The sequence below is a fragment of the Strongylocentrotus purpuratus genome, unplaced genomic scaffold (genome assembly GCF_000002235.5).
Source record: "Strongylocentrotus purpuratus isolate Spur 01 unplaced genomic scaffold, Spur_5.0 spur5_scaffold_18, whole genome shotgun sequence".
Lineage (NCBI taxonomy): Eukaryota > Metazoa > Echinodermata > Echinoidea > Camarodonta > Strongylocentrotidae > Strongylocentrotus > Strongylocentrotus purpuratus.
In genome coordinates this window covers 54,794-67,054 of record NW_022145603.1, presented here as the reverse complement: position 1 = coordinate 67,054, position 12,261 = coordinate 54,794, and the positions used below count along the sequence as shown (strand labels likewise).

Sequence of the window (12,261 nt, the reverse complement as noted above, 5' to 3'; positions counted from 1 at the left end):
GTCATATTTATCAAATTCATTGCCCTCGGAAATCATTTTTTTTTTTTTACATGTTTAGCTTCTTGTGCTGCCGATTCGTGTACGAGTGCAAGTAGAGGAACTTGTACTCCTGGATCACCCGACTTTACGTGCGCGTGTATTTCTGGCTACGAGGGCAGTTTTTGTGAAATAGGTAATCTATAACTTCTGAATAGATTAAAAAAAACATACATACATTCACTTTTGATGTAAAGCAAAATCCAATGAAATTCTTATTCGTTGCTTATCAAGAAATTAAAGATACAGAGCGAACAGGGGAACAGATAGAAAGAAATTACAGTGATTGTTGAGGAAACTCTTTGAGTTTCTTCTTACTTGAGAGTCAACAGAAGTGAAAGTACAGACATACAGATTTGAACTTTAAAAGAAATAATCAGTCCGCTTACTTTGTTTGATTTATTGACTGATAGTTTCACAAATGAGGTAACTCTTTCCCTAACTGTCGTTAATCGAATTGAAGATACCACTTTTGACTCTATTTTACTGTATCCCTCCAAGTGAAGATTAATCTTTTCAAACGGGTATTTTTGTCTTTTCGTCATATTTATCAAATTCATTGCCTTTGGAATTTTTTTGGTTTTGTTTACATGTTTAGCTTCTTGTGCTGCCGATTCGTGTACGAGTGCAAGTAGAGGAACTTGTACTCCTGGATCACCCGACTTTACGTGCGCGTGTATTTCTGGCTACGAGGGCAGTTTTTGTGAAACAGGTAATCTATAACTTCTGAATAGATTATAAAAAAAGGTACATACATTCACTTTTGATGTAAAGCAAAATCCAATGAAATTCTTATTCGTTGCTTATCAAGAAATTAAAGATACAGAGCGAACAGGGGAACAGAAAGAAAGAAATTACAGTGATTGTTGTGGAAACTCTTTGAGTTTCTTCTTACTTGAGAGTCAACAGAAGTGAAAGTACAGACATACAGATTTGAACTTTGAAAGAAATAATCAGTCCGTTTACTTTGTTTGATTTATTGACTGATAGTTTCACAAATGAGGTAACTCTTTCCCTCACTGTCGTTAATCGAATTGAAGATACCACTTTTGACTCTATTTTACTGTATCCCTCCAAGTGAAGATTAATCTTTTCAAACGGGTATTTTTTTCTTTTCGTCATATTCATCAAATTCATTGCCTTTGAAATTTTTTTGTTTTGTTTACATGTTTAGCTTCTTGCGCTGCCGATTCGTGTACGAGTGCAAGTAGAGGAACTTGTACTCCTGGATCACCCGACTTTACGTGCGCGTGTATTTCTGGCTACGAGGGCAGTTTTTGTGAAACAGGTAATCTATAACTTCTGAATAGATTATAAAAAAAACATACATACATTCACTTTTGATGTAAAGCAAAATCCAATGAAATTCTTATTCGTTGCTTATCAAGAAATTAAAGATACACAGCGAACAGGGGAACAGAAAGAAAGAAATTACAGTGATTGTTGAGGAAACTCTTTGAGTTTCTTCTTACTTGAGAGTCAACAGAAGTGAAAGTACAGACATACAGATTTGAACTTTGAAAGAAATAATCATTCCGCTTACTTTGTTTGATTTATTGACTGATAGTTTCACAAATGAGGTAACTCTTTCCCTCACTGTCGTTAATCGAATTGAAGATACCACTTTTGACTCTATTTTACTGTATCCCTCCAAGTGAAGATTAATCTTTTCAAACGGGTATTTTTGTCTTTTCGTCATATTTATCAAATTCATTGCCTTTGGAAATGTTTTTGTTTTGTTTACATGTTTAGCTTCTTGTGCTGCCGATTCGTGTACGAGTGCAAGTAGAGGAAGTTGTACTCCCGGATCACCCGACTTTACGTGCGCGTGTATTTCTGGCTACGAGGGCAGTTTTTGTGAAACAGGTAATCTATAACTTCTGAATAGATTATAAAAAAAACATACATACATTCACTTTTGATGTAAAGCAAAATCCAATGAAATTCTTATTCGTTGCTTATCAAGAAATTAAAGATACAGAGCGAACAGGGGAACAGAAAGAAAGAAATTACAGTGATTATTGAGGAAACTCTTTGAGTTTCTTCTTACTTGAGAGTCAACAGAAGTGAAAGTACAGACATACAGATTTGAACTTTGAAAGAAATAATCAGTCCGTTTACTTTGTTTGATTTATTGACTGATAGTTTCACAAATGAGGTAACTGTAACTGTTGTCGATCACGAAAACCCAATAAATTCAGTCAGACACAAGCTTTTACGGGAGTTGTCAATCTTTATTTTACGTCTCCGTATCCATCCGTGTAACTCCGTGAAAACTGTATGACAAAGACAAAAATTGCAAGCATAATAAGTAAATATGCAAATGAATCTAACCACAACTGCAATGCTTCAATACGTTATCAAATAAGGAAATGAGCATTTATATCGATTACAGCTTCGATCGATCACAGAATCATCTACGCAAAATAATCTTGGCTATAAACCCTTGCCAATCGTTATAATCATTATGTTATACAATTTATAAGGCTTCCATGGCTCCTTGTAACTTGACAGCCTAACTAAATTGAATCAACTCCAATGACGAAAGAATAATGACTTTTCATTGCCCCACATATGCCTTTCTATGTAAGTAGAAAGTGTAGATCCTTCCAGACCCTTCCTTGTAAACTTCATTTATCTTTGTCCTAAATTACCCTAATACAAGTACTTTCATAACTATGATAAATGAAACCTGTCTCATACAGTCATAAGTCATATATATCAGTCATTACTCTTCACTTTATCCAATATTTCATAAATGAATTTACCGTTCTACGTAAATTCCTACACAGTCGCACATTACACGTGTACATGAACGTATCGCTACATACAGCCAGACTTGGCTTTATATCCAAATTAATCTTCATAATCCTTTACATAACAGCACTTAATTGCAAGCAAACATCATATATATAAATATACTGACCTCTGTGCCCTTTTGTGAACTGAATATCCCTCAGAATACGATTTTTGACAAATCAAAACATTCGGTATCAAACAAACTCAGCTTGCTCCATCGAACCAAAAATCAGCTGCCACTAGAGGGCGACAAATTTCTGAGCAAGTCAACGTCATCTACAGTAACTCTTTCCCTCACTGTCGTTAATCGAATTGAAGATACCACTTTTGACTCTATTTTACTGTATCCCTCCAAGTGAAGATTAATCTTTTCAAACGGGTATTTTTTTCTTTTCGTCATATTTATCAAATTCATTGCCTTTGAAATTTTTATGTTTTGTTTACATGTTTAGCTTCTTGCGCTGCCGATTCGTGTACGAGTGCAAGTAGAGGAACTTGTACTCCTGGATCACCCGTCTTTACGTGCGCGTGTATTTCTGGCTACGAGGGCAGTTTTTGTGAAACAGGTAATCTATAACTTCTGAATAGATTATAAAAAAAACATACATACATTCACTTTTGATGTAAAGCAAAATCCAATGAAATTCTTATTCGTTGCTTATCAAGAAATTAAAGATACAGAGCGAACAGGGGAACAGAAAGAAAGAAATTACAGTGATTGTTGAGGAAATTCTTTGAGTTTCTTCATACTTGAGAGTCAACAGAAGTGAAAGTACAGACATACAGATTTGAACTTTGAAAGAAATAATCAGTCCGTTTAATTTGTTTGATTTATTGACTGATAGTTTCACAAATGAGGTAACTCTTTCCCTCGCTGTCGTTAATCGAATTGAAGATACCACTTTTGACTCTATTTTACTGTATCCCTCCAAGTGAAGATTAATCTTTTCAAACGGGTATGTTTGTCTTTTCGTCATATTTATCAAATTCATTGCCTTTGGAATTTTTTTTGTTTTGTTTACATGTTTAGCTTCTTGTGCTGCCGATTCGTGTACGAGTGCAAGTAGAGGAACTTGTACTCCTGGATCACCCGACTTTACGTGCGCGTGTATTTCTGGCTACGAGGGCAGTTTTTGTGAAACAGGTAATCTATAACTTCTGAATAGATTATAAAAAAAACATACATACATTCACTTTTGATGTAAAGCAAAATCCAATGAAATTCTTATTCGTTGCTTATCAAGAAATTAAAGATACAGAGCGAACAGGGGAACAGAAAGAAAGAAATTACAGTGATTGTTGAGGAAATTCTTTGAGTTTCTTCTTACCTGAGAGTCAACAGAAGTGAAAGTACAGATATACAGATTTGAACTTTGAAAGAAATAATCATTCCGCTTACTTTGTTTGATTTATTGACTGATAGTTTCACAAATGAGGTAACTCTTTCCCTCGCTGTCGTTAATCGAATTGAAGATACCACTTTTGACTCTATTTTACTGTATCCCTCCAAGTGAAGATTAATCTTTTCAAACGGGTATTTTTGTCTTTTCGTCATATTTATCAAATTCATTGCCTTTGGAATTTTTTTTGTTTTGTTACATGTTTAGCTTCTTGTGCTGCCGATTCGTGTACGAGTGCAAGTAGAGGAACTTGTACTCCTGGATCACCCGACTTTACGTGCGCGTGTATTTCTGGCTACGAGGGCAGTTTTTGTGAAACAGGTAATCTATAACTTCTGAATAGATTATAAAAAAAACATACATACATTCACTTTTGATGTAAAGCAAAATCCAATGAAATTCTTATTCGTTGCTTATCAAGAAATTAAAGATACAGAGCGAACAGGGGAACAGAAAGAAAGAAATTACAGTGATTGTTGAGGAAATTCTTTGAGTTTCTTCATACTTGAGAGTCAACAGAAGTGAAAGTACAGACATACAGATTTGAACTTTGAAAGAAATAATCAGTCCGTTTAATTTGTTTGATTTATTGACTGATAGTTTCACAAATGAGGTAACTCTTTCCCTCACTGTCGTTAATCGAATTGAAGATACCACTTTTGACTCTATTTTACTGTATCCCTCCAAGTGAAGATTAAACTTTTCAAACGGGTATTTTTTTCTTCTCGTCATATTTATCAAATTCATTGCCTTCGGAAATCATTTTTTTTTTACATGTTCAGCTTCTTGTGCTGCCGATTCGTGTACGAGTGCAAGTAGAGGAACTTGTACTCCTGGATCACCCGACTTTACGTGCGCGTGTATTTCTGGCTACGAGGGCAGTTTTTGTGAAATAGGTAATCTATAACTTCTGAATAGATTAAACAAAAACATACATACATTCACTTTTGATGTAAAGCAAAATCCAATGAAATTCTTATTCGTTGCTTATCAAGAAATTAAAGATACAGAGCGAACAGGGGAACAGAAAGAAAGAAATTACAGTGATTGTTGAGGAAACTCTTTGAGTTTCTTCTTACTTTAGAGTCAACAGAAGTGAAAGTACAGACATACAGATTTGAACTTTGAAGGAAATAATCAGTCCGTTTACTTTGTTTGATTTATTGACTGATAGTTTCACAAATGAGGTAACTCTTTCCCTCACTGTCGTTAATCGAATTGAAGATACCACTTTTGACTCTATTTTACTGTATCCCTCCAAGTGAAGATTAATCTTTTCAAACGGGTATTTTTTTCTTTTCGTCATATATATCGAATTCATTGCCTTTGGAAAAATTTTGTTTTGTTTACATGTTTAGCTTCTTGTGCTGCCGATTCGTGTACGAGTGCAAGTAGAGGAACTTGTACTCCTGGATCACCCGACTTTACATGCGCGTGTATTTCTGGCTACGAGGGCAGTTTTTGTGAAACAGGTAATCTATAACTTCTGAATAGATTATAAAAAAACATACATACATTCACTTTTGATGTAAAGCAAAATCCAATGAAATTCTTATTCGTTGCTTATCAAGAAATTAAAGATACAGAGCGAACAGGGGAACAGAAAGAAAGAAATTACAGTGATTGTTGAGGAAATTCTTTGAGTTTCTTCTTACTTGAGAGTCAACAGAAGTGAAAGTACAGACATACAGATTTGAACTTTGAAAGAAATAATCAGTCCGTTTAATTTGTTTGATTTATTGACTGATAGTTTCACAAATGAGGTAACTCTTTCCCTCACTGTCGTTAATCGAATTGAAGATACCACTTTTGACTCTATTTTACTGTATCCCTCCAAGTGAAAATTAATCTTTTCAAACGGGTATTTTTTTCTTCTCGTCATATTTATCAAATTCATTGCCTTCGGAAATCATTTTTTTTTTTACATGTTTAGCTTCTTGTGCTGCCGATTCGTGTACGAGTGCAAGTAGAGGAACTTGTACTCCTGGATCACCCGACTTTACGTGCGCGTGTATTTCTGGCTACGAGGGCAGTTTTTGTGAAATAGGTAATCTATAACTTCTGAATAGATTAAACAAAAACATACATACATTCACTTTTGATGTAAAGCAAAATCCAATGAAATTCTTATTCGTTGCTTATCAAGAAATTAAAGATACAGAGCGAACAGGGGAACAGGAAGAAAGAAATTACAGTGATTGTTGAGGAAACTCTTTGAGTTTCTTCTTACTTTAGAGTCAACAGAAGTGAAAGTACAGACATACAGATTTGAACTTTGAAAGAAATAATCAGTCCGTTTACTTTGTTTGATTTATTGACTGATATTTTCACAAATGAGGTAACTCTTTCCCTCACTGTCGTTAATCGAATTGAAGATACCACTTTTGACTCTATTTTACTGTATCCCTCCAAGTGAAGATTAATCTTTTCAAACGGGTATTTTTTTCTTTTCGTCATATATATCAAATTCATTGCCTTTGGAAATTTTTTTGTTTTGTTTACATGTTTAGCTTCTTGTGCTGCCGATTCGTGTACGAGTGCAAGTAGAGGAACTTGTACTCCTGGATCACCCGACTTTACATGCGCGTGTATTTCTGGCTACGAGGGCAGTTTTTGTGAAACAGGTAATCTATAACTTCTGAATAGATTATAAAAAAAACATACATACATTCACTTTTGATGTAAAGCAAAATCCAATGAAATTCTTATTCGTTGCTTATCAAGAAATTAAAGATACAGAGCGAACAGGGGAACAGAAAGAAATAATTTACAGTGATTGTTGAGGAAATTCTTTGAGTTTCTTCATACTTGAGAGTCAACAGAAGTGAAAGTACAGACATACAGATTTGAACTTTGAAAGAAATAATCAGTCCGTTTAATTTGTTTGATTTATTGACTGATAGTTTCACAAATGAGGTAACTCTTTCCCTCACTGTCGTTAATCGAATTGAAGATACCACTTTTGACTCTATTTTACTGTATCCCTCCAAGTGAAGATTAATCTTTTCAAACGGGTATTTTTTTCTTCTCGTCATATTTATCAAATTCATTGCCTTCGGAAATCATTTTTTTTTTTTTTTACATGTTTAGCTTCTTGTGCTGCCGATTCGTGTACGAGTGCAAGTAGAGGAACTTGTACTCCTGGATCACCCGATTTTACGTGCGCGTGTATTTCTGGCTACGAGGGCAGTTTTTGTGAAACAGGTAAACTATAACTTCTGAATAGATTATACAAAACATACATACATTTACTTTTGATGTAAAGCAAAATCCAATGAAATTCTTATTCGTTGCTTATCAAGAAATTAAAGATACAGAGCGAACAGGGGAACAGAAAGAAAGAAATTACAGTGATTGTTGAGGAAATTCTTTGAGTTTCTTCATACTTGAGAGTCAACAGAAGTGAAAGTACAGACATACAGATTTGAACTTTGAAAGAAATAATCAGTCCGTTTAATTTGTTTGATTTATTGACTGATAGTTTCACAAATGAGGTAACTCTTTCCCTCACTGTCGTTAATCGAATTGAAGATACCACTTTTGACTCTATTTTACTGTATCCCTCCAAGTGAAGATTAATCTTTTCAAACGGGTATTTTTTTCTTCTCGTCATATTTATCAAATTCATTGCCTTCGGAAATCATTTTTTTTTTTTTTACATGTTTAGCTTCTTGTGCTGCCGATTCGTGTACGAGTGCAAGTAGAGGAACTTGTACTCCTGGATCACCCGACTTTACGTGCGCGTGTATTTCTGGCTACGAGGGCAGTTTTTGTGAAACAGGTAAACTATAACTTCTGAATAGATTATACAAAACATACATACATTTACTTTTGATGTAAAGCAAAATCCAATGAAATTCTTATTCGTTGCTTATCAAGAAATTAAAGATACAGAGCGAACAGGGGAACAGAAAGAAAGAAATTACAGTGATTGTTGAGGAAATTCTTTGAGTTTCTTCATACTTGAGAGTCAACAGAAGTGAAAGTACAGACATACAGATTTGAACTTTGAAAGAAATAATCAGTCCGTTTAATTTGTTTGATTTATTGACTGATAGTTTCACAAATGAGGTAACTCTTTCCCTCACTGTCGTTAATCGAATTGAAGATACCACTTTTGACTCTATTTTACTGTATCCCTCCAAGTGAAGATTAATCTTTTCAAACGGGTATTTTTTTCTTTTCGTCATATATATCAAATTCATTGCCTTTGGAAAAATTTTTGTTTTGTTTACATGTTTAGCTTCTTGTGCTGCCGATTCGTGTACGAGTGCAAGTAGAGGAACTTGTACTCCTGGATCACCCGACTTTACATGCGCGTGTATTTCTGGCTACGAGGGCAGTTTTTTGTGAAACAGGTAATCTATAACTTCTGAATAGATTATAAAAAAACATACATACATTCACTTTTGATGTAAAGCAAAATCCAATGAAATTCGTATTCGTTGCTTATCAAGAAATTAAAGATACAGAGCGAACAGGGGAACAGAAAGAAATAATTACAGTGATTGTTGAGGAAATTCTTTGAGTTTCTTCATACTTGAGAGTCAACAGAAGTGAAAGTACAGACATACAGATTTGAACTTTGAAAGAAATAATCAGTCCGTTTAATTTGTTTGATTTATTGACTGATAGTTTCACAAATGAGGTACTCTTTCCCTCACTGTCGTTAATCATAATATCTCTCTTGAGATGGACGTGTTTTTCGCGAGCTCCTGAAAAATGCACTTTTCTGCAGCCAAATAATGGACTCAAGGAAACTTTTTTATACCAAAACTGACGACGAAAGGACAGTGGTGAGATTTGTGTAATTCATTTTTCACAAATTTTTAGACTTTTAAAGATTTTGGCCATTTTATACTGTTATTTTGGTCAATTTTTTAAATATTTATTTTCTTGATTTTTGAACATTAAGCGCAATATAAACACTTTACGCAGAATTCATCTTGGATACAGCGCAAGTGAGCGCAAAGATACAACGCAAGTGTGCGCTAGTGAGTTATCTCAGTATATTACGCACTGATGTTAACGCAGTACTTTCAGCAAACAGGTGAACAATTATTTTAAATGACGTCACAATGACCATCGTTAACGTAAGAAGTCTCCGTGTGAAGGAACTCAAAGCTGAACTGCAGAAACGTGGTCTAAATAAAAATGGTGTAAAAGAAACTTTGGTAATAGGCTGCAAAGTGCAATCAATGACCATATCCATCAAGCGAGTAATGACAAAAGAAATCAGGAGACGAATACTGAGCAAGCTGATCTCTATGACCTATTCAATCTAGTTTTGTCGTCAGTTAATGAACTAGCCGACAGGCTTATCAATCTTGAAGCTAAGTTCGATAGTGCTGATCTGGTAAAGGAGAAAACAGATCTCAATGAGATAGTGGGAACTATCTCAAGAGTTGTTTATACCGTCCCGACGAAGAATAGGTTCGATGTCCTTGCGGATAATCATGTCACTGACGCTGAGCCTGCTACTTCGATGTCGACTAGTGACCAGATGAAAGAGTACCGAGATAGGCATCGCCAGCGCCGCTTATCTGAGCTACATGAATCTGTCCTTGAAGGCACAGACGTCGAGCCTCCTACTCCGATGTCGACGAGCGACCAGATGAAACAGTACCGAGATGGGCATCGCCAGCGCCGCCTGTTGGAGGTACCTGCTGCTGTTTTCGAAGGCACTGACGCAAAGCCTTCGACTTCGATGTCGACGAGCGACCAAACCAATGGTTCCGACAAGGGCATCGCCACGCCGCTTGTCTGAGCTACCAGATGTTGTCATCGAAGGCGACTCGATGATCAAGCACATCGAGGGCCGACTCCTGAGCCGAAAACATAGAGTAGTCTGCCATCCGAACCCAGGGGCAACGTGGCTGATATCTCCTCTAAGAAGGCTACTGAGGGTGTAAAGGCGAAAGGAGACGTCATTCTACATGTCGGGTCAAATGACTTGTCGAAAGGTAAGGTAGTACATCAACCGCCAATGACATCATAGCATTAGCAGACGTGATTGCAGCGAAAGGCTGTGATGTATGCTTGTCTGGTGTTATACACCGCAGATGGGAATCGGTTCACCAGAGGCGCAGTGTCGATGGGGTTAATGGGCGATTGAGAAGAGCTGCCCGTGAAAGGAGATGGGGTTTCGTTGACAACGACAACATAGGTGACAGGCACCTTGGCAGAGATGGGGTCCACATCAATAAGGCAGGACAAGCTGTTCTTGCCTCTAATCTACGCCACTTTATTGAGCGACCTCGAGGGCCACCTACACCTACTCAGCAAACGTCCTACGCTGAAGTTTTGGATCTTCAACGCAGGATTTCGAGATGATTGCTCCGAGAGGGAGGCTAAAGTCTGCACCTGCTCTTCCAATGTTTCCACTGACAAAAGCTCAACAGGGTGGAACGAGCATCTACGTCTCGTCATGGCAACATGCAGTTAAACTCTGTCTCTGGTACTGGCATACTACATCATAATCTTCAGGATCAATCTCATGAACTGAATAAGAGTAACATTAAACAGTTGGAAGGTGGATCAGTTCCTCCGTTTAGAAACAGGGGCTTAAAATTTTCCCATTGAATATTCATAGCTTAGTTGCTAAGATTGACGAACTTAGATTACTTCTGAGAATGCATCATTTGATGTTTATTGGTTTAAATGAAACATTTGCGACTCCATGATTGATGATTCTGAATTGTATATAGATGATTATATTTTATTACGTAGAGACCGTACGAGACATGGTGGTGGGTGTGGCTGTATATATATCCAAGAAGTTCAATTATAAAGAAGGGATGATTTGATTTCTTCTACTTTATAATGCCTGGGTTTGAATTGCATTATCCAAATAAGTCTCCCATCCTGGTTGGAGAGTTTTACAGACCTCCAATTCTCACGTTGATTTCTTTGAAGAATTAGACGGAAGTTTGGACTCTGCTCTCTCGGAAGAAGAGCTGTATTATTTTAGGTGATTTCAATTGTGATTGTATGCCACACCAACTTGATCTGAATGCTGAAAGTTTAATGTTTTATACAAATATGTACGGGTTAAGTCAGCTAATTGATACTGCCACAAGAGTTACAAATACCTCTTCTACTTTAATTGATTTGATATTTGTATCAGACAAGGAACTTTACAATGAATGGGGAATATTTGAAACTAGCATAAGTGATCTTATTTGTGTATACGGTTCGCGATTTTAGTGCAAAGATCCATAACAAATCCGAATACACGCAGATTTCGCTCGTTTAAAAATCTTGACGAGGAGAAATTTTACAGTGAATTGAGAAGTACTCCTGGCAGGTCATAAAGATATAGATACTGTTGATGTTGCGTGGGATATGTGGTTGGACCTATTCAATAATATAATCAACAAGCACATACCAGTATGTAAAAAGCGGATAAGAAAAAAGGCATGTCCATGGATATCTGACGAGATTGTTAAGCTTATGACGGAACGTGATAAAGTTCTCAAAGCTGCTAAAGCTAACCAAAGTGATGATCTGGGGGACACTACAAATATCTAAAGAATACAGTTATTCATCTCATGAGGACAAAGAAAAGAGAAGATAAGCAGACCAGATCTCGCAAAATCATAACAATAGTAAGCAAATGTGGAGATGTTTGAGAAACCTTGTGCCTAAGTCATTACCTATATCTCCCAATAGCATAAATGTTGATGGTGCTAAGTGTCAGACAATGCAAATATTGCTGAAGCTTTTAATGACTTTTCATTTCTAATGCTACTAAGATTACAAAGGACCTGCGAAGGAATAAGTCTCAACTGAGAGTAGACGAGGACAATAATATTGGTCCAACTCATTCGCAATTTAATTTGAATTTGATTACTGAGGATTTTGTATGAAACAGATTGATAATCTGAGTATAGATAAAGCAACTGGTGAAGATCACATCAGCTGTAAACTTTAAAGATGACGAAGAATGTTATCGCAGAGTCTCTTTGTGATATCATAACAAACCTGTCTACAGGAGTGTTCCACGTGAATGGAAAAGGCTCGGGTA

General features: G+C 36.2%; 1 protein-coding gene and 1 long non-coding RNA gene across 2 annotated transcripts in view; both read right to left on the bottom strand.

The window, feature by feature from the left end:
- Positions 1-2,249: 2,249 nt before the first annotated feature.
- On the bottom strand, positions 2,250-3,110 carry LOC115925357. Its single transcript, XR_004064655.1, has 2 exons — positions 2,963-3,110; positions 2,250-2,312 (listed from the first exon to the last, which is right to left on the bottom strand). It is a non-coding gene; the product is annotated as an uncharacterized LOC115925357 (long non-coding RNA).
- A 7,125-nt stretch (positions 3,111-10,235) lies between these two features.
- LOC115925325 overlaps positions 10,236-12,261 on the bottom strand; it is a 7,722-nt gene continuing 5,696 nt past the window's right edge. Inside the window, exon 8 of the mRNA XM_030988998.1 lies at positions 10,236-10,412. Within this exon, the coding sequence (XP_030844858.1) occupies positions 10,236-10,412 (177 nt within the window). The remainder of the gene's footprint in view (positions 10,413-12,261) is intronic.